Source organism: Gavialis gangeticus, unplaced genomic scaffold (assembly GCF_001723915.1).
Source record: "Gavialis gangeticus isolate Ggan-Ray unplaced genomic scaffold, GavGan_comp1, whole genome shotgun sequence".
Taxonomy (NCBI): Eukaryota; Metazoa; Chordata; order Crocodylia; family Gavialidae; genus Gavialis; species Gavialis gangeticus.
The window spans coordinates 104,224,025-104,246,171 of NW_017729024.1; the positions used below are offsets into that span (position 1 = coordinate 104,224,025).

Here is a 22,147-nt window from a genome sequence, read left to right on the forward strand (position 1 = left end):
GCCCCCATGAGCTGTGGCTCTGCCCCCGCCCCCAGCAGTGCCTGCCCCTGCCCATCCCTCACTGCGGGGGCATTGATCTGCACCCCCCTTTGCCCCTTCCCTCCCCCCAACATCCTTCTACTACACTGAATTTACCAGTAGCATGCAGCTCTTCACACTGCCAGGCTCTGCTCCTTGCTGCCCGAGTGCTGCTCTGCGACTGCGCGCAGCATGGGCATTTATTGGCCCCATCAGGCCGATATCTGACCGATGCATCCGTGCTCCTCTACTATCCAGCAATCTACTAATTAGTTAAGGTTAGCTTTAATGGGGTAGTTATATAGTTGCCACATTACTACTGGTGACCCAATGACCTTCATTGAATCACTGCAACACCACAGGTGACACTAAGTCACCAGCAGAGAAAAACAGAATTAGGCGAGTTAATTCAGATATTGTGCCTGATTTTAACATGCCTTTGTAATTTTGTACCAGGGCCAATATCATTCTGCAGCTGGAATCAGCCTTCTCAGGCCTGGATTATGAGGATGTTGGCTATTAGTTTTTCATAACATGCATCACTTCAGGGAGCTGCAGCTTTGTCAGCAGTCCAAGTAGCTCACCTCCTCATGATGCACAGGCTCAGAAGAACGGCTAATAGAGGAAACACTTGGTTCATCTGATGGCTCATCAAGTTCATTGTCTGTGTACGCTCCACCTTCTCCATCTGTGTCTTCCATATCACTAATCAAGCGACTGTCACAGCTCAGATAGTCAGCACCCATAGCTGTTAGATATGACATGCGATCTTCGGCATCATCATCCATTCCTTCCAACTATGAAGGTGAATTGAAAGAATTAGATTGGACTTCATCCCCCTTTATAAGCTCTGAGTAGCATTAATCTATAAAACACAATACAGAAGAGACATACTACTGCAAGAACTCTGGCATCCCCAGGAACAGGAAAGCCCTCCAGTAGAATGTTATGTATATTCTTTAGAAACAATTGCCTGCCTCAGTTTAGTAGCGAGAACAGCAGGATGAAATAAAAGGAAAAGAATAGAACATTTATCATGGACCTTTTTCTAAAACAAAACAAAGCAAAAAAACCCCTAAACTTATTTTTGCCATCCAACACAACATTTTAAACTCATGTACACGTGTGCATGTGTGCGCGCATGCGCACGCAACACCCCCCCCACCATGATGTCCAGAACATAGATACAACTTTTCTAATACAATTTGAACTGTTTGATAACCTACCTTTCCTTCTGACACCCATACAGCTTCATTCTGCTGTTGCTGAACCACATCTTTCAGACTGCCATACCAGCTATCATTGGCTGAATTCAGATTGATAGTGGCTGTAAGCATTAAAAAAAAGTGAATCACAGATTTCACAGAAATTCTTCTTTTAAATTCAGAAACCTCCAAATACCCATTTCATTCATGCAACCAAGTCCTGGATAATGCAAGATTACTTTATAAGCTATTTTAAGTAGGCCACTGGCAAAAATGCAATGCTTGATTTTCTGTGGCTATTAGAAAAATGACTCTGTATAAATGCTACTTACTTTGTTGTTTTACTAGAATAAATAGGATACAGTAATCTCCAAAAAACCCTTGAAAATTGCTTTTATATTGAAATACATTAAGACCAGAAACTGGTCCTAAGCATATTAGCACAAATTTGCACAGGATACATAAGTCATAATCATTTAAACTTCTTGATAAAGAAAAGCATTCTATCTGCACCCACTGTTCTTAGGAGACAAAATTAGAGAGATTCCTGCTTACCTGTAAAGAGATGATGGCAAGTTTTCTTCAGTTTATTTGCTTGTTCATAAAGCTTGCGGGAGCTCTTGTTGGATGTGGGAGAGAGCCTTTGTCTCATAGTTTTAACACCCTGTTTACTGTCTGGGTTTAAAAAGATGACAATCGGGAACCACTGGGTGTAATTCAATAGATCTACAGCTTTAGGAGTCACATCCAACAAAGCATGCTTGTCCTGTTAACAAAGAAGGCCCAAATTAGTGCTTCAGTTGGAGGGGGGAAGTGTCAATATGCTTCCACAACCCCAGCCAGAGTTATAGCCATGCTAATACTCTCCTCAAAAATCATAAATCCTATTCACATCTACTGACTCTGACGTTGGGTGTAACGTTCTTATTCCCTTTTCTATTCCTTTATTCCTTTTGCCTCCCTCTGTCACTTGTTTTCTTCTCGTTTCTCTACCTATCCCTGGTCTGCTTCCCAGGCCAGAATTAATTCTCTCAGTCTTTGGGGTGTCATCTATCAATCACCATTCATACAGAGGGACAAAGGGCTCACAGTGAAAGTGGCCCTGGAGGTTACAGAAAGTACAGTTCTGTCATTATAGTGACAGTGCAGCATTTTTCAACCACTGAATTCAGGCTTGGCTTATTTTTAGACTAGTCCACAGGTTGCTTATTTTTAAAAAAGATATGCAAGACATGGGTGTGCTCATCTTCATACTTATCTGCAAACTTTTTTTTCCTGTGAATGTGAAAAGGAAAAACAAAAAAGGCAATAAGATCAGTGACCACGTCTCAGCACAGCTGCACCTTCATTTCAAATTCAGGTGACTATTTTTGTGGTCCTTAAACACTTCCAGATTCTTGCTCCAAATTCTTAGGAACCAGAGAAGCCCTAATGTCTATGAAACTATGAAAGAATAAAAAGGTTCCTGTTCTTGAAAGTGTTTTCAAGCAGAAATACTTTACCTGCTCAATAATTTGCCTCACAGTGTTCAAACGCACCACTCCAGTGGACTTCTCTGAACCTGCATCTTTAGGTTCGGTCTCTGCAATAACATGTTTTTGTTAATTATGAAATGAGGGTTGGGGAAGGAGTAGAGAGAAAAAGCCACATTAAAAAAAAAAATAATGAAGGGCTTACTGGCAGTTTGATACAGATGAGGTAAGTCAGTTGACAGCTTCTCCATTGCTATGTCTGCAATGGGGCCAAATATTACCACAGGTCTCTTAAAACCAGCTGAAAGATAAATATTTAGAGGGAAAAGGCTTTAAATATAAAAATCACCATGGTAATAAATACTGAAACAGAAATATATGAGGTTCAGTTTAATATTTATGAGTGAATATCCTCAAACTCTACTCTCTCTCCATTCCTAGTGATTCATGTAAAGAATAAGTTTTCTATGTGTTTTACAAATAGGAAAAAGCTGAGAATTTTTTAATGAAAGAAAAAGGGATAAGACAGTATAGATGATCTTCCACATTCTCCATAACCATTGTATGGCTGAGAAAATTACCATTTGAGTATATACAACATCACTTCAGTAGTCTATCCATCAGTGTACTACAAAACCATGCTAAACTCAGCAGGATGCATGTGAGTAAAATTACATACATGCTTAAGTGTGGGCAGGAGCACAGCAGCTTACAAGGGCAAAGAGGAGGGAACTGCAAGATCTATTATTATTTTGTAGCTAATGCAAAGATTGTCATGGCCCTTGTATACCAATGGCAAGGGGATTTGTCACTGATAGTTCCTGAATGACTTCTCTGGAAGTGTTTTTATCATTTGATTTCCTTCTAATACAGTGGAGCAAACACAACATGGGAGAATTAACTGACAACTATTGTGACATGTTCAATATCAGCAGAATTAGAGCCAAGTTGCTACTGCAATCGCAGTGATAAATTCTATCTTTGGTTAAATCTACACACTATGAAAGGCAACAGATTTTCGTTTGCCCTGGAGAATCTCAGCATGTTATATAAATGAGCCAGAAAAAAAATGTAGCTTGATTTTTTTATATCCCAGGTTGTCTATCAGACTAGCCACTAGGTACAGAAGACAACACAAAAAAAAGCTAAAATAAAATCTAGAAAAAAAAAAATGCAAACAAACCAACCCACCCAATTAAAAAAAAAATCCAAACAAAAAAACCCAAAAAACCAAAAATCAAATCCAAACCATCTTTCTGCTTGCAAGATTGGCAAACTTGATTTGGAAGTGCTTCTCCATCGCATGCATGAAATTCCACACAGCAACTTTTACAGTCACTGTTTTTACTAGAGAATAGCTGCACTTTGAAGTCAACATCTTGACTAAGATGATTCGACCATTTTCAGTTATACTTCAAATTTAGCTTGGAGCCCAAGGTGACTAGCAGCTAGCCTGCAGCACCTGGGCAGGAGCACCTAGCTATAAAAATGCTATCTGTTTTGTAAAAGTCTCACTCACCTTCTCGCAGATGAACTCGCTCGTAGGCTGGGAATTTTGTGCTAACAGATGCAATAACAGTCAAATCTTCACGGCTCTTCTTCAGATTCTTTTTCATTCCGGATCTCTGTCCACGCATTCTCCAGAAATCTGCCCTATCACTTGAGCCATCTCTTTGGGCATTTTGAACAGTGGCAATCTGGTCAGCTCTGAAAGAAACAGCAGAGAATCCATTTGCAGATAGGAAATCACTCAGAGTGGGGAGAGTTGGGGGAAGAAATACCCCATGGTTCACACAAGAACTTCAGCAGAATCTAATGTAGGAATTTGTATCTGAAATGAAGAACTCAGCAGTGAGGCAACTTGTGGAGGAAGATCCAGGAACTCTTGCCTTGAAGCAAGCAAAATTGAGTCAGAGCACTGCTCTGATGCTAGACCTGCAAGGTTTGTTGTTCAAGAATTAGCCCACAAAAGGAACCTGGCTGCAATGCACTGAAATGCCCAATGCAACATCCACTGGAGAAAGAGGTGGTGCACATGGAGATAGGAAAACCAGAAGAGCAACCCCTAATGAACTGAGGGGCAAAGGGCCTAACTACTGCTTCCTTCTCCTCTTCCTCCCCACTGCCTTGGATATACAGTGACTTGAAATAAAGATGAGAAATCAGAATCATCAAGCAAAGATTACAGTGCACTGCACAGAATAGGAACATCACCTAAGGTACCATATACACACGCTTCAAGTAATTTTAGGAACTTTATAAGAAAAAAACTGAAGGGTCGGGGCTTTTTTTGTTATTTATTGTGCTTAAAAAATTGAGTTGTGATCATGTTTAAGGTCACAGTGGGGGCACTGACATGCACGCGGGTGAATTAATTTGGAGCTAGTAACTATTACCATCATTATTTCAGATGGGGAACTGTGGCACAGAGATTAAATAACCAGCTCAAGGTCAAAACAAATCTACAGCAGAACTGGGAACAGATCCCAGATCTCCTAAGCTCTGATCCAATGCCTTAACCATAAGACCAGCCATTGTCAGTGGTTCCCCATCAACTCCACAGCTTTAGAAGTTATTTAAATTCACTACTGTTATGGATGTGAATGCTGTCTAATTTCTTTCCATCCCTTTCCCCAAGCAAATTAGGAGTATAGGAGTAAAGATTTAGATAAGATACAACAAAGCAAATGAGAAAAGTCTCTGAGTGGTAAGATGGGGGGCGGGGGAGGGGAGGGGGGAAAAAAAAAACCAAAAAAAAAAACCAACATACCTGCTTTTGTTTGGAATGATGCCCTTTTCCAGTTCGTTTCCAATTCTCACAGCCAACCAGTTTCCCAGTTTCCCATCATACAGTGTATCAACTACTCTGAATATCTCCCCTCTGGTGAAGGCTAAACTCTGAGGAGATTCCTTCTCACATTCAAAGTGGCTTCTTATGAAGAATGAATCCCCTCTGCCACAGGCCATTATGTCTCTGTACACTGAAAGAAGAGACACTCGTTACTTTAGCTTGTCTATTAGTTATTTGCTTTTCCACTTGCTAAATGAATGCTCTACACCATCCCTGGAACAGAGTTCTATGGATAATGCCTTTGCTCAATACCCTTTTCAAACTTAGTGCCTTACTTAAGGTTAAATGGAGAGAGATGTTCCATTCAACACAGTCTGAAATTCCTCCCCTTCACCTGCAGCAAGGGTGTCAAATCTGGCCCCACAGCACCAGTCCCAGGACTGGATGAATGGTCTGCAGCCCACATCAGGCCCATGGATCCACGCTCCTCATCTCCCCCCAAAATGCAGTATCCAGTAATGTGGCACTTTTTACAGCCAGTCTGGGACTCTGCACACATGGTGCCTGTGGGCCTGGCTGGGGAAACATACTACATGTGCCATCCATTCCAACTAGTCCAGGACCCATGCTATACGAGACACCCACTCTGGAGCCGTCTGGGGGATGTCACGTGCAGTACAGTCCCGGACCGGCCGGGGCTGGTGCTGCATGTAGCACTGATCCTGGGCTGGCTGGAATGGGTGCTGTGACATGTGTCCTGTGCCCTGCAGGAGGGGTTTGTCTGGCCCAATCCATGACACATGCAGCATGGAGGTCAACTGAGGACCCAGAAGCAGCACCAGGAGCCAGAAGATGGGGCTCCAAGGGCTGGATCTGGCCTGCCAGCTACAGGCTTGACATGACAAAGGATGAGAAAGAAAGTGATCCAGTATGTCCCATGTACCTGCCCTCCATGTTAATCTCTTTCTTCCTCTCCTTTTCTCTCTGTCTTATATATAAATTTAGATGCATCTTTGTTCAGCAATGCCTCATTCTGACACGATTGGGTAGATCTGGTTCTCACTGGATCTGGTTACTGTCACTGGTTTACTCAGTGACTAGAGGCAAGACATGCTGCCCTCCAGCATTACGCAAAACTGCCCCAGACTCTCCCACCACTGGGAACTGGACATCTGAATGCTGACACCTCACCTAGTTTTGTCAGCCTTCACATCCGTGTGCTCCAGTATGCACACACAATCTTCTGACAAGTTAAGGAACTCTCAGTCTTTTCCTGGTGCCCATTATGCAGCTAAAAGTGTAGTCAGGCAGCACACATCAGACACTTAATTAGATCTAAATAAGTCTCAACTAACATCCATTACCCCAGGAGAGCTGTAGAGCAGTGGTTCTCAACCTTTTCAGAATCAAGGCATCTCTCCATCACTTTTGTGAATTGAATGGCACCCAGTTTCAAAAACAGATTTGTTCATTTGAGGGCTTACATCTCCTTGCAAAGAGGCAGGCTGTGCAGGTAGGGGGAACAGCCAGGCAGGGGGCAGCCTGACCCTGCCTTTATCAGCTTATCTCCTCACACCTGAAGCCTCAGCCTGCCTTTATTTGCTTATCTCACTTCCTATGCCCCCCTGAAATGGGCACCCTTCAAAAGGATCTTGTGGTACCACAGAGTGCCCTAGTTGAGAATCACTGTTGTAGAGGAACTGCTGTCAGAAGAGGAAAGCTGCAAGAAGCAGGCATCTAGCTGTTAAAGGTAAAAGATACTGAGCATGGGAGGGACAAGCTTTAAGATTCAAGCTCACAAGGAGTGCTTTTAATTGGGGAGGGAAGGGGGGAGTACAACTCTGAACTCTTTCTTGATCACCTGGATGGTGAAGGAGCCAGCCTATAACTCCTCCCCGTATCCTCTATAATAACCAGCAACAATTTTCTAAAATTTTGAAAATAAAGGTGAATGACATGTTTTGAAGGGCAAGTGTAAGAGTAAGAACAAAGAGTATTTGTCGTGTCACAGTACCAGCTGAGCCAAAAAGGTCTGATGTTATTTTCATAGACTAGCACAATGATTTGTAACAAAAATATTTTTACGCCTTGGTTTTAAGTGCCTACCTTCATATTTACTTTGAGCCAAAATGGTCACAATTTCACCTTTGGGAATTTCTAACAGGTAGAGAACGGCATCCTCCCGAACAAGGCCTCGGAAATCTTGTGTATTCACCTGATAGGAAACAAAAGAAAACAAAACTAAGATTTTAAAGAAAAAATTATTTTAAAAATGAAAAAAAGAAGAAAGGAAGAGAATGCTTATCATGGGTTTTTTTAAAATCAATACAGAGGTTCATTAGTTTATAATGATGAACACTTTTTGTACACAGAGGATGAACTCCAGAACTGACAAGGATTTCCTGAAAGTGCACTGATGTTTAGTTTCTTTTAGGAAAGACTATAAAATACCTGATTATTTGCATAACAATCAAGGGTGGAGAGCATTACTCCAAGCCAGGAAATAATGTTTCCACATATTGTGTAGTGCTAGAGTCCTACTTAGTTGAAGTGCATAGTTCTTGCTAATTGATTAACGACCTTCAGGTGAATTAGGTGCCCTCATGTGTCTTGGCTGGTTATAGAATTCATCACAGGTTTGTATCCTAGTTTAAATATCATCCTGATATATTCCAGTTATACATGCTATGCCTGGCATTAGAGTTGTGAACACAGCACAGCTTCCTGTGGTTGCCTCTCTCAACAGTGCTTCCCCACAGTCCCTTTCATCTGTGCCTATCAGCTGCTTATCTGGACATACCAGTGACTTCCACTCCCAGTAGGAGGGCTAGGGAAATTCTGAACAGCTGCTCCCAACTGCAGGAAGAAAGAAGAGTGGGAGGGGAGGGAAGAGAAGCAAAGAAGAATCAATATTTCAAAAGAGGAGATAACTTTGCAAAATCTGTTCAGGTCAACCAAAGAAGTAGAGGATTACAGCCCTGACTGGAACTCCGCCGAAATCAAAGGGAATCTTTTCTTTGGTTTAAAAGGGCTTTAAAAAAATCAGGCCCAAAGTGAGGAAAAAATAGACAGAACAGAAAACTCAGAAGGAGGAAGACATAACAGACCAGAAGAGGACCGCAATGAAGTCTCAAAAGTTTTTTGAGTGAAAAAAAAAAAAAACAAAGAGGGAAATGGAAAGGGGGAGGAGAAAATAACAGCCCACCCCTTCTGTGCCTTGACGTGTACCTTTCAACTCAAGATTGGAAAAGTCACTAAAATTTGTCTTCTCCATCTTTATGCATTTCTCTTGACAAATCTCTCACATTTTCTCTGACTGAAGTCAATTTAGATTCAACTGCAAAAGCCAAAATTTAAGGTTTCAAAGGTGATCTTTACAGATAATCTCAAAACGGCTTTATATACTTCTGAGCTGATAAAAGTAAGAAAGCAATTCATTTTCACATGGCGGCAAGAAATAATCAATCACTTTTAGTTCCAGGGTTGAATCCACTGGTACCTTAAGAATCTGATCTCCTTCTTGTAACCCCTCCTGTTCAGCTGAAGTGCCTTCTTGAATTCCAGCAACAAATATCCCTACATCATTCCCACCAGCCAGCCGGAGGCCCACGCTGTCCCCTTTCTTGAATTTCACCATCTTTGTATTAGGGCTGGAATGCAGACATGCAGAAAGAGAAATCCCAGCCAAATATCAACACACACATGACAGTAAGTTTATAAGAAGCAAACTTCTATACAAATATTTATCTATGACCCTTTCATGCTTGTGTTTCAGCATCTCATGATATTCGGGTAATGCCAAGTATCAGCATACCAATATTTTAGAAGTGCAGCTCAGGGAGTGGAATTCAGAAATCTAAGTCAGGCACCTTACTTCACTATATAGGAGATGGGGAGAATCAGGTGCCTAAGAAGGGGGCACACAACAGGCAGGATGCTTCTTGGACTTAACTCTCACCTCCTTAGGTATGAAAATCTCTCTCATCCTTTCCTTTTAGCTGAAAAAGGATATGGTGGTGGTGGTGGTGTTGGTACCTGCCCTTTATATAATACCCTGCTGGTTAAAGTACTTGGTTTGGAAGAGGGAGACCTGGGTTCAGTATCTTCCTCAGTGCAAGGAAGTTGAAACCCGAACCTCCCAGGACAGCATCCTAGCTCACAAGCTACAAGCTAGGCTGAGATGGGAACACACTCCTCACCTAGGGTTATTTAGTCTGGAGAAGAGAAGACTGAGGGGGGATTTGGTAACAGGCTTCAAATACTTGAAGGGTGACTACAGGAAGGACAGAGATGGGATTTTCTCTGTGGATATAGAGGACAGGACTAGGAGCAATGGCCTGAAGTTTCAACGGGAGAAATTTTGGTTGGAGGTTAGGAAGAACCTTCTGAACATGAGGGCAGTCAAGCACTGAAACAGGTTATCTAGACCAGTCATGAAATCTCCATCCTTGAAAGTGTTCAATAGCAGGTTAGACAGATACTTGGCTGGGATGGTCTAGTCAGTGATAATCCTCCCTTGAGCAGACGGCTGGATTAGATGATCTCATGGACTAGATGAGGTCCATTCCAGGCCCTACCTTCCCATGATTCAATGATACGTATAATTAATACTTTAAATAATACACAGGCTTAGGCAGGAGATAAGTGCCAAGATGCTAAGCTTAGCTACGATAGCAGCATTCTGGGGCATGTGGAGAAGCAGAAATTTAGGAAACTAAAAAAATAAAATAATAATAATTAAAAAAAAAAAAAAAAATAAAAAAAAAAAATAAAAAAAAAAAATAAAAAAAAAAAATAAAAAAAAAAAATAAAAAAAAAAAATAAAAAAAAAAAATAAAAAAAAAAAATAAAAAAAAAAAATAAAAAAAAAAAATAAAAAAAAAAAATAAAAAAAAAAAATAAAAAAAAAAAATAAAAAAAAAAAATAAAAAAAAAAAATAAAAAAAAAAAATAAAAAAAAAAAATAATAATAATTAAAAAAAAAAAAAAATCTATAAATGTATGGGCAGCTAAGTTTTCACTAATAGACATTAGCAGGTAGGTGCTGTTTTCCGAATAATTTACACAGGAATTTAGGCTTCTAAAATGCAAACAAGATCTTATTTTGGATCTAGCCACAAATAACTTTTCCAAGATGACACAAGACTGCAGTGGAGCAGGGAACTGAACCCAGGTTTCTAATGTTTTGTACCAGCACTGTAAGTACTGGACTATGTGCCTCAAGCACATAGCTACTTGTTAATGTTATAATTTAAGTGAATTATGAGTAATCAAATCCAGCTTTTCCCTCCCTGTATAGTATTTAGAGTGAAGTGATAATCTACCTCTCCATATGATCTAGAAGGTGAATTACATTTACCAGTTAATTAACAAAACAGTGAGATAAAGGGAAGTCTAGAGGCTCTGTGTTGGAAGCATACCTAAGAATATCAAATTGTTTTGATAAAACATTAACTCCTTTTCTTCCAAGGACAGATAGGCTTAGTTGGAGTAGGCTTAGTTGTCTTCCCCCACAGAAATATTATGTTCCCAGATGATTTCTATACATCAAGGACAGCGTCTGTGCCATCATTCACTCTACATGCCCTTGTGAGCCTCTACCATGAACTTTCCTCAACAAAACTGAAGTTAAATACTAGTGTGTTAACTTGTATACAGATATGGTCTGAGTAAAAACACGGGGCCTGACTCTGGGGGGAGGAAACAAACCCCAAAACATCCCAGTGGTATATCAGTTCTTATATTTTTAAACACAACTGTACTGGGGTTGTGTAGCTAACAGTTCTTCAATTAGCCTTCCGTAGGTTTTGCCCGGAAGTCCCAATCTGCAACTAGTTTGCTCTGGTGGCTGTGAAACCCAGTGTTTTTCCCTTTTGCTAAGATCATATCAAGAGAGTAATTAGGTAGCTCTTTTATAAATTACCTTAGTGATTCACTTTTATAAATTACCTTATTGATTCAAGTTATCAGCCCTTCTCTGCATCCATAAAATGCTCTGACGAGCATTACATTAAATGAGGCCACTTTGTAAAAGGTTATCAAAAACATATGGCCCTAGTTCCATACCCATGTTTCTTCTTATTTTTGAGTGAGTATACAACCACAAATACACAGTACAGAAACTGGGCATTGGGAAGATGCACATTTAGATGCAGAGCTCTCCTGTTGTATGTGTCACTCAGGAGGCACGTCTACACTTGCACTTTAAATGTGTATTAAAACAGGCTAATGCACATTAAAACATCTCAAAAAACCTGTGCACTTTCACTAATGTGCTGTTTTTTAGTACCTCACAATGGAGGTACTAAATTTAATGTGCATTACCAAAAGCTTCTTAATTAACATGTAGACACTCAAGGGGTGCAATCTTCACACACAATTAATGCAGAACAGTACTCTGGAGCTGTCTGAGCCAGAGTAAACTGCTCCTGGACCCAGTGTCTACACATGCACCTGGGGCAGCAGCAACTTTGAGCTGGGGTGGAACAGTTTATGCCACGGCCAAGGGCTCAGCCCCAGGTGGCAGTGTTGGGTGGCACAGGGGCTGGCTGGGGCACAAGGGTGCTGAAAGTATGGAGCTGCGTGGCTAGGTGGTAGGCAGCAGTCTAGTCCCCTGCTGACTGGGTTGACTGGGCACAATTTCAGTCAGATTCTACATGCATAGGCGACTGGTAAGAAAGGTATGAGGGGGCATGTGCCCCCCTAACAGGGTCATCCCTGCCACTGGCAGCATCTGTGGGAGCTCAACATGCCCCCCATGACAGGGCACCCCCACTGCCAACATCTGCGGATGCTCACCAGCTCTGTGCCCGCTGGCGGCGGCTTCTGCGGATGCCCCCTAGACTCAGGAGGGACCAGTTGCCCATGTCTACATGTGTGTTTAATCGCAGTTTATTACCCTGTCATAATATAGTACTGCCCCTGAAAATATGATCTTAGGACAGTGTTAATTAGTTTACTCTGGCCTAATAGTGTCACAAATGTGGAAAGTGACACTTTACTCAAAAACCAATTAGTCTACTTTGAAGTTATGCGCATATGTAGATGGGGCCAGGGACTGGTGAGCACAACAATAGGTTTGACATATCTAGGCCTTATCACCATATGAGAAACAAGCTGGTAAGAATTTGTCTTCTTCAAAGTTACTGTATTTTCACAGATATTCCAGTAACTTTGGGGGAAAAATACACACACACACACACACTTTTATATCAGATTATACCACTGCTTCTCAAAATGGGGTTTTTTGGATGTCAGAGAATCATAGTTGAAAGTAAAGGTCTCAGGTCCATACACAGAGATACATACTAACATTTGTCTAAGATGCTATTGCTTTCATGTACTCAAAATTAAATTTAAAGAGACAGGTGCTTAATCAGCTTTAAAATTGCCCAGTCTGAAATCAGACCGTATGTACATCTCACACTAACCTTTAAGAACTAAACTGATTTAGGTGGCTGTCAGCTACCTATTTAATGTAGAAACACAGTTGCCCATTCCTGGTATAGAACTATTTACAGCACATCAGTTACAAGGCATAAAGAAAACAGGATGAGGCAACAAGAAAAACAACTGAGAGAGAAGATGAGAAAAAACACATTTTAACAAAGCCTACCCAAATATTGCTTCATCTTCAGGACTGGGTTTAAGAAACGTTCTTGGGATCGCTTTTGGCTGAGACACTGCATATACATATATACACACACATATAGAATTAAAAACATAAAAATAACAACGATTAATTTGGACAAACAAGACTTCACATATCATGATATAAATTAAAATGTTTTCTGCCTTTAATCTGGGCGAGAGGGCCTATAAAACTAACATGCAAGCACTTCTCTGACTAGTGTCTAATAGTGAAAGTTGTACTGTGATATGGGGCCAAGCTCATCCCTCAATTGTGTAAACCCCATGAGATGGGACTTTCCCTCCACCTCCAATTTCTCTCTCATAAGGAATCCCTGGTATTCAGATATCCCTAGTTTTCCCCTTTTAGGTCTCCCCAGAAGCAATTAGGCTTATTCCTGTCGAAGTGACTGGATATAAGTTTTAAAGTCAGTCTATACCTTTAACTCCCACTTATCTAGGAGATAATGGGTGATGGTCCTGACCCCTTGTGCAGTCAGACTTTAGCTATACACTGTAATAATCAGGATTTTATCTTGTGTCAGTCCACATGCACAGATTCAATCCTACCGAGGGTAAGAGTCTACGTCTGACTTTCAGGAATTACCTTTGCTTCTCTTCTGTACTTTTTTTTCAACAAAATAAAGATATAATCCTTTATTAGAAACACAGATATGTGTGCAAATCTGTGCATGAACTGCTATTTACAGAGTAACTGGAGGAGCCATAAAGCATGCTCTTTGTAACTCCCTTCTGTTAATGCATGGCTTAATCCTGAAGTACAAGGGTTTATATCCCTTGCACTAACAGTCCCAAAGGAAATTCCCTCCAATCAGCTGAAGTAAGGGACGGAAAGAATGCAAAAAAACAAAACCAACAAAAAACAAACAGTCCAAAACCCTCTAACAGGAGATTCAGTTCTGACCTGGTGGTTCTTCTTTGTACTCTGGTTCTTTGCTAGTGTCCGTGACCACAGCAGCAGCTGGAATATCACTAGTTGATTTAAAAGGCGTAGGCATTGCTCCCATCCTGGACAACCTGCTAGATGAATCATCTTTTGCACTTAATGGAAAGAACAAAGTTGAGCATGTAAAAAAAGAAAGAAACACTGAAACAACTTTAAAAAAAACATTTTTAACGAAAGAGAAAGAGTGGCAGATCCTACTTTGACTTTTCTTTTAGTTTTTCATTGGACGAATGAGAGTCTGCATCAGAATGATGTAATCTTCTCTCTTCTTGAGGTGAGAATGACCGATTGGACTCTATTTCAGAAATATCTATTGAGGAAATTAACAGTACAGGAAGTTTGTATAAGAGATATGCCTACAATGTCATTGTGCATTTATCCACAGCAATCTACTTACAATAGTTCATGGCATAAAATATGAAATATTTATTACCTACTCTCCCTTAATAAAAACAGATGTGGGGGAGGGTAGGAAAGGAAATAATGTGTTCCTCAAAGAGCTTCAGTCTCTTAGGAAATATAATCTCAGAAATATTTGGAAGTTGCGGACCTACTTCCAAGAAACATCAAAAGCAAAACGTAAACTTTTACTAACTCATGTTAATATGAGTCTCACCAAAAGCACTTCTCCTCTCCCAATCTTCTATAATTTTTATCAACTATACATGCTGCCCTTTCCAATAAAGGTACTTAGCAGCTTAAAGTAAGAGAACAAAATAACTTATGAAACAGGAGGAGTCTCCAGTCTTGGGCTTTCTCTCATTGCTGTAACAATAAAAAGGAGATAAGAGTTGCCAGTATGAGCAGCCATCTCTTACATAGCAGAGCTACAGAAAGAAAATGGTTGGAGTCTGTTCTTTCCCAATCCTTCATTTGACAATCTAGAGGTTCGCTGGTGAGAAATATGAAGCTCAGCTGCTAGTGGTTCTTCACAGAAAAGGAACTCATTTTCTCCTGTAACTCACCAATCCAAGGCATATTCTAATCTTGGCAACAAGAGCTGAAAAATGCTGCACTGAATATTGTCACAGCAGAGTTATTTACTGATTTGCAGAATCCTGTTACTAGTGGGGCATCCTGTACCTCCCTGCAATGTAGGTCATGATGGCATGAACCATTCATATGCTGCTAGGAGGACAGTAAACTCAGCCACCAGACTACTAAATTCCATCATGGCCTCCTGTCTTGGAAGGCCAAAGAGAGTGGCAGCATCCTTACAGAGTCAAAGATGACCTCATTCCACATTTTCATGTTTTAGGCTTTGCACTGAAAACAACCGTCCTTCTTTCTGTGGGAGTTTGCTTAGTCAAGTCAACATGGCTCATAAATCACTTTGAAAGGTCACTGCAGAGTGACAGGATTCTTTCTATGCCCAAGGGAAAGAGTTTGCTGTACCAATTAAAAGAACCCTCTGCACTGTTACTGTCTTATGGCAGATGCAATGAATTAGGATTGTACCCATACAGAAAGTAGAACAGACATTACACTTCTTAGCCCTATAACACTTCACCTTCTATTTCTGAATCACTGTCATTCATTGAAGGGACGTTGAGCAGTGTCTGCTTTCGATCTCTCAGGACTACTAACTGAAGTTTTCCTCGGGACTTCTCAATCAGTTTTCGGGCGTCAGTTAATGACATATTCTCTGTCACTGTACCATTGATCTAAATTTAGAAAAGAGAACAGTTTTATTATAAGGAAACAATTAAGAATGCAAGCAACGGTCGTTTCAAAGCTGACATTACTTTCGTCAGCATCTGATGAAGGGAACTCAAGTTCACGAAAACTTGTGCTCATATATCTTATTTAGTTAAGGTGCATATCCACCTGTGCTTTCTGCATTACTTTCCTCTTCAAAAGCTTTTGCAGTTTCGTTTAGCAAAAATAAATAAATTAATTACCATCACCACCACTTATAGTGATGGTGCACAATCCTTTGTCCTGAACATACCTTGAGAATTATGTCCCCCTCATGCAGGTTACCATCTTTAGTTGCCAGGCCAGTAGTGGTCATTTCTTTTATGAAGATCTGACTTCCAAGTCGGAGACCGTATTCTGGAGAAGGGATTGGGGGAAAGAAAAAAAAGTCACTGTATTGTTTGACAGAATGAGCAAATGTCTGTTTCTAAAACCTATGCTGTGCACACATCATCTGCAGTCACGTGCTAGAGAACACATTTTGTTACGTACCATATTTACTTGGATCCAAGCTGACCCTGATTTTAAAGACAATCCCCCAATAATTAGACTCTATATATGGAAAATGTATAAATTAGTTATAGTTTTCCAGGTACAGAATCTAGTTATTGAAGGCTCATCTTACGTACATCCCACTCCCACTGCTACAGCAGGGAAAGCAGTGGCTGGGGGACTCAAGTGGCCCCCTTACCTTCCCCATTGCAGTGGCCCCCTCCCATTTCCCCCATGCAGTCTTCTTCCCCCTGCAGCCTTCCTGCTCTCACTACCAGCACCTCCCCACAGCCTCTGCCCCTCCCCTTGCCCCATGCTCCTCAGTCTCTGCCTTTTCCCCTCCTTGATCCCCTTACTATTAGACACTGGTCAGGTTCTGTTCTCTCCTGGAGTATAGCATGTGAAAGCACACCCCTGATAACCATGCAGTGTCAGTGCTGCTGACTGGCCAGGCAGGGAACAGAGTTTCCATGTGCTCTGTGCCCAGGAGGGAACCCAGCCTGAGCCTGAACAGAGCTGCATCTGATACTAAGTGGGGGTGAGGGGGGAGGAAGGAGAAAGAAGAGGCCTAGGAGAAGGGAGGGGCTGGTAAAAGTTGCAGAGGGCAAGTGGAGAGTGTGTGCAAGTGGGGAAGAGGCTGCTGTGGGTCTGACTTCAGCCCCAACCCAGGCTCAAGGCCAGAGTCAGAGTTGCAGCAACTGTATGCCCCACCTCCTCTACTCTGTATGCAGATTTAAGACAAAGGTTCCCCCTGCCCCTATGCTGACTGCAGGGTGGGGGGAAACAAAAGACAAAAAAAACTCTTTTAGTAAATACATGATCAATGACCACTGGAAAGCTGTTCAATAACAACTAATCAGGTTGAGACTCCCACTGTTGTACCACTGGAGACAGAAAAAAAACACGGTAGGAATCAAGGTCAGAACATCAGTCTATAGCTTGAATGACTTAACAATCACTCTATACCTCCAGCCCTAGCTAGCAGGACAGAGTTTATCATGAGTAAATTGTAGTCGCTAAAGGGAGTGACTTCACTTTGTGGAGTGAAGCCATGATGGTCCACTGTGTTCACTTTTTAGAAAGTGCTGACATAGCCCAATCTAAAATGTAGGGAGAAGGAGTTAGCTGTGTTTGCCTAAAGTCAGGGAGAAAGTAGGGTAGAGATGTATGTTATAGACCAGGGGTGGTGGGCAATTATTTCGGGTGGAGGGCCCTTACTGAGTCTTGACAAGCCACTGAGGGCCACATTACAGGCAGTCAGGAGCAGATAAATATTAATTTTTTTTAATTTTGTAGGAGTCCCATGGGCCAGATAGAATGGCTTAGCAGGCTGCATCCAACCCGTGGGCTGCATTTTGCCCACCCCTGTTATAGACTAATTACCTACTGTATTTACCTGAACAAGATGACCCTGAATTTAAGACAGCTGCCCACTCTTAATAATTAGATTTCCTACAAGGGAAAGTTATAAATGTATTATAAATTTTCTATGTATGGAATCTAATTATTGGAGGATCATCTTAAATTTATCTCTTCCTCCCCAATAACTGCAGGCAGCAGGGGGACAGACAGTGGGGGAGGTAGCAGGGGGACACATGGTAGGGGGAATGGTAGGGGACAGGAAGTGAGAGGGGCAGGCAGCTTGCCTCCTGCCACCTTTCCCCCACCCATTGTGTCCTTTCCCCCACAGCCTCAGGCCCCTTCCTGGTTGCTCCCCCTACACGCTGCTTCTGCCCCCTGCAACCTTGGATCCCTGACCCCTTTCTTTTCCTCCCACCCTGTGCTCCATACTGCAGAGAGGATGGAGCATGTCAGCATGAAGCAAAGGTAAAGGGAAGTGCGGCAGAGAGGGAGAAGCAGCGTGTGTGGGGACAATGGGGGGAGGAATATTTGGGGCAGCAGCTGTAGCTCTGGCTCTAGCCCCGCAAAACCAAAGCCAGAGCTGCTGCTTGCCCGTCATCTCTTACTTGATTGTAAGGTGAGGGAATTCCCTGCCCGCCATTAAATTGGGAGAAAAAAACACCTCAACTTCTAATAGAGTAAATACAGTATTTAGTTAGTTTATAAAAGGTGCATCTCTACCCTGACTTCAACCTAAAAATGTAGTTTTGTTTACAACTTATTTCTGAAACACTACAAGGATGTTTCCTGCCTTACATCTATACCCTCACATCCTCTAACTTTTAACCAGACGTTTACTTTTTATGACAGACTTCAAATGAGGACCAAATGAATTACAGATTGAACTAGAATCTTACTCCTAAACCTGAGCCATTAGAGGTGCAAGAATTCACCCATTTCACCCCCTGAAGGACAGAACGCCTCCTCTGCTTCGGGTGGCTGGCTCACCTGCAAGTGTCAGGGTTTTTTTTTGTTTTGTTTTGTTTTGTTTTTTTGAGTGTTGATTGAAATTTGTGGATGCTAACAAGAGAGTGGCAGGAGATCAGGGACGAGAACCAAAGAGCTCAGTGACCTGGAGAGATTATATTAGTAGTGCATGGTGCAAGCAGGGAGGAAATCCAACAACAAAAGCCTGAACTAAAAACTCATATACAAACTGCGATAGTGGAGAAGGAATATTCAACAAGCAGTTGCATGTGAACCATTTTTTTCTTAAGTCTTTCCCTACACCAGAATTGTGTCTTAAGTTCCGCATTACTTTGCATACACCTACCTTCATTGGATTTATTTTTTGTTAGGAGAACACCGACAGGCCCATCTTGGACCCGCTGACCTAGAAACTCATGCTGGCGGCGCATTTCAAGTGAGGGGCTGCGGGAACAAAGCCTGTCTCGACTACGACTCCTGACTTCCTTTTCATATCTAAGGTCAGGTTGAGATCTGTGGTTGTAAGCTTGACCATAGCCACGTTCATAGCCATCATCTCTATCAACGCTCCTTCCCCTGCTCCGGTCTCTTCTGTGATCTTGGTCCAAACTTCTCTCCCTGTCAAGGCTCCTGCCACGACTCCAATCTCTGCTGTAGCCGCATTCTCTGCTGCGATCTCTGCTGTAAGTGCGTCCTCTATCCTGATCTCGTCGGTAGCTCCGATCAGGACTGTCTCCCCAGCTCTGGCTGCGCCCTCCATTGCCGCCATGCCAGCTCCGATCACTGTAGCCGCTTCTTGCACTTCTGCCATCAAACTCGGCTTGGTCATCCATAACATCAAGAGCTCGATCATCGTAGTCCAGAGAGGGGCTTCTCCTCAGAGCAGTGAGCTGAACTTTCCTCGGTCTTTTCACTACCTGCGTGCATAAAAATAAAGACATACATACAACTGTTAAATAGAGGTTTTAAAATGTTTAAAAATTGAAAACCTAAGGAACAAATATACAAATGTTGTGAAAGTGATGGTACATCCCCCTCCAGCCTGCAAGCATTATTTCGAACAGCTTTGTTCTCAAAATGTAATTTAAAAAAAATATGGTTAATTTCTACAGTTTAAAATATTCCATTAGTTCCACCCTTCAAAACAGAGCAAGAATGGCTTTTTACTTTTATAAGGTGATAACTTGTGAGAGACTTTTTTAAAGCAAATTTTATTCTTTAGACAGGGGAAGTGCCAGGACAGACAGTGGCCATTTGGACTATAACCTCCTTGAGAAGAGTCTAGCCATACTTGTTGTCTTTCTGTTTCTTAATTTTAAAAAACAAAACCCCCCCCCAAAAAACAGAGAAATCAATTGAGGTTGATCATATGATTAAGGTACAGAATTAAAAATCAAGACAGCCGGATTCATTTCCCAGCTCTTCCATGGTATAGTCGTGCAACACTGCTCACATCACATCATTCCTTTTGTGTTTTAGTTGTCCATCTGTACAACAGGAATGATAACATTCCCCCCCATTCCAATTTTTTAGCTTGTCTAATTTGCAAGGTCGTTAGGACAGTCTGCTTTACTGTGTGTATGTAAATTACACCTAGCACAAAATGCTCCTTCTCTTGTTGGGTATATAGATGCACTTGTACTGCATATAGTTAGCAAGAATCAACTTACAATTGTAGCTACTTTCCCACTTTTTCTTAACTGCTGCACTGCAAAAGAATGGGGAACATTTTCCATAGGGGTCCCATTAACCATGACCACCCGGTCATTTTCTCTGTAAAAGAAAAGCACGAGAGTTTAGAAAGGAATCTCTTAAGACTGAACATTAATTACACCTTTGTTCATTGTATCCTTTCCATTAAATTACCTCTGTTTACATAAAGAGGATCAAGTTATTTTTTAAAATATTTAGTTAGGCTACATGAATTGCAAGACCTTAAATAAGTGACACATGGTGAAGGCAGGTCAGCTCACAATTTTTTGGGGCCCCCTGATCCATTAAAAAAACATCAAAATTGCAGTTAATTGCAGTATAAACTCATTGAAACAAAATAGTCAAAGCCAGGCTGCGTGCATGTGGGCTGTGTTGTGGGGGGTGCAGAGTGGGGGCAGCATGTGCTGGGGATGCCTGGGTTCCCTCCCCTGGGCTGAGGTCGGGGCAGGAGCAGAGGCGGGAACTTCTCCCCCGCTTGGCTGGGAAGGGGCTCCCTGACTGCATCAAGCACTTTAAACATGATGCAGGCAGTGGGGAGCAATGGGGGCACAACCCCTTGGCTGTGGGGTCCCCTGTGGCCACAGGTTCCACAGGATAGGACAGACCAGCCCTGGGTGAAGATTTCTTTCAACTTTAACAATTTTTTTAATAATGCTTCTGTGTGCTTGATTTCCAAACAGTGACAATAACTTAAAAGAACTTAGTATCCAATAACTTACTTTGCTATACCGCTGTTTCCATTACATCGCTTCCTCCAACAGGGTTGCCTCCCACCCTCCCCCTGCCTCCTACCTGCAGACCTACAGCCTTTACTCCACTTCTGGTATATTTCCCTGAACAGTTGTACCCTAAACCTCCATCTGCTTTGGAAGAGAATTTAAAAGTTAGGGTTGGAAGGGACCTCAGGAGGTCATCTAGTGCAACCCCCTGCTCAAAGAAGTACCATCCTCAACTAGATCATCCCACCCAAGGCTTTGTTCAGCCAGACCTTAACCTCCAAGGATATAGATTCCACCACCCTTGTAAGTAACCTGTTCCAGCGCTTCACTGCTCTCCTACTGAGAAAGTTTTTCCTAATAGAGAACATAAACTTCCGTTGCTGCAACTTGAAAGCATTGATCCTTGTTTTGTCATCTGCCACTGCTGAGAACAGTTTAGCTCCATCCTCTTTTCGAACCACCCATCAGTTAGTTAAAGTATGCTATCAAATCCCCCCTCAGTCTTCTCTTTTGCCAACTAAATAAGCTCAGCCTCTCCTCATAAAACTCATGTGCCCCAGCCCCCTAACCATTTTCACTGTCCTCTGCTGGACTCTCCCCATCTTGTCCAAATCCATTCTGTAGTGGGGGGACCAAAACTGGACATAGTAAGTACTCCAGGTGTGGCCTCACCAGTGCAGAACAGAGAGGAATAATTACTTCCCTTGATCTGCTGGCAATGCTTCTACTAATGCAGGCCAGTATGCTGTTAGCCTTTTCAGCAGCAAAGGCACACTGTTAACTCATATGGAGCTTATTGCCCACTGCAGGTCCTTTTCTGCAGAGCTACTGCTTAGCCAGTTGGTCCCAAGCCTGTAGTGAGGATGGAAAATTCCATGCACAAGTGCAGGACATTGCACTTGTCCTTGTTGAACATCATGTACCCCTGGGCCTCTGCAGGAGCCACCACCACACCATTGGATGAGCCACCCAGGCTCCAGCTGTCCCAAGACGTGGCCTGGCTGGGGCCCCATTCACCTCAGCCCCCATCCCTGTCTGTGCTCCACTTCCTCCCTCACCGTGGGGGCCTTGATCTGCCCCCCCCTCCCCCCCCCAATGGCCCTTTCCCCTCCCCG

At 42.2% G+C, this 22,147-nt stretch overlaps 1 protein-coding gene across 6 annotated transcripts in view; it reads right to left on the reverse strand.

Moving 5' to 3' along the window:
• Window positions 1-22,147, reverse strand: part of TJP2 (tight junction protein 2) — a 104,218-nt gene that overhangs the window by 10,044 nt on the left and 72,027 nt on the right. For all 6 annotated transcript variants that reach the window (XM_019517483.1, XM_019517484.1, XM_019517486.1 and 3 more), the window contains 16 exons: window positions 20,271-20,373; window positions 18,947-19,517; window positions 16,034-16,137; window positions 15,593-15,746; window positions 14,281-14,392; window positions 14,041-14,177; window positions 13,102-13,168; window positions 8,986-9,136; window positions 7,593-7,701; window positions 5,466-5,676; window positions 4,215-4,402; window positions 2,901-2,996; window positions 2,726-2,805; window positions 1,779-1,989; window positions 1,245-1,345; window positions 603-815 (listed from right to left, as the gene is read on the reverse strand). In XM_019517483.1, coding sequence (XP_019373028.1) covers window positions 603-815; window positions 1,245-1,345; window positions 1,779-1,989; window positions 2,726-2,805; window positions 2,901-2,996; window positions 4,215-4,402; window positions 5,466-5,676; window positions 7,593-7,701; window positions 8,986-9,136; window positions 13,102-13,168; window positions 14,041-14,177; window positions 14,281-14,392; window positions 15,593-15,746; window positions 16,034-16,137; window positions 18,947-19,517; window positions 20,271-20,373 — 2,608 coding nt within the window. The remainder of the gene's footprint in view (window positions 1-602; window positions 816-1,244; window positions 1,346-1,778; window positions 1,990-2,725; window positions 2,806-2,900; window positions 2,997-4,214; window positions 4,403-5,465; window positions 5,677-7,592; window positions 7,702-8,985; window positions 9,137-13,101; window positions 13,169-14,040; window positions 14,178-14,280; window positions 14,393-15,592; window positions 15,747-16,033; window positions 16,138-18,946; window positions 19,518-20,270; window positions 20,374-22,147) is intronic.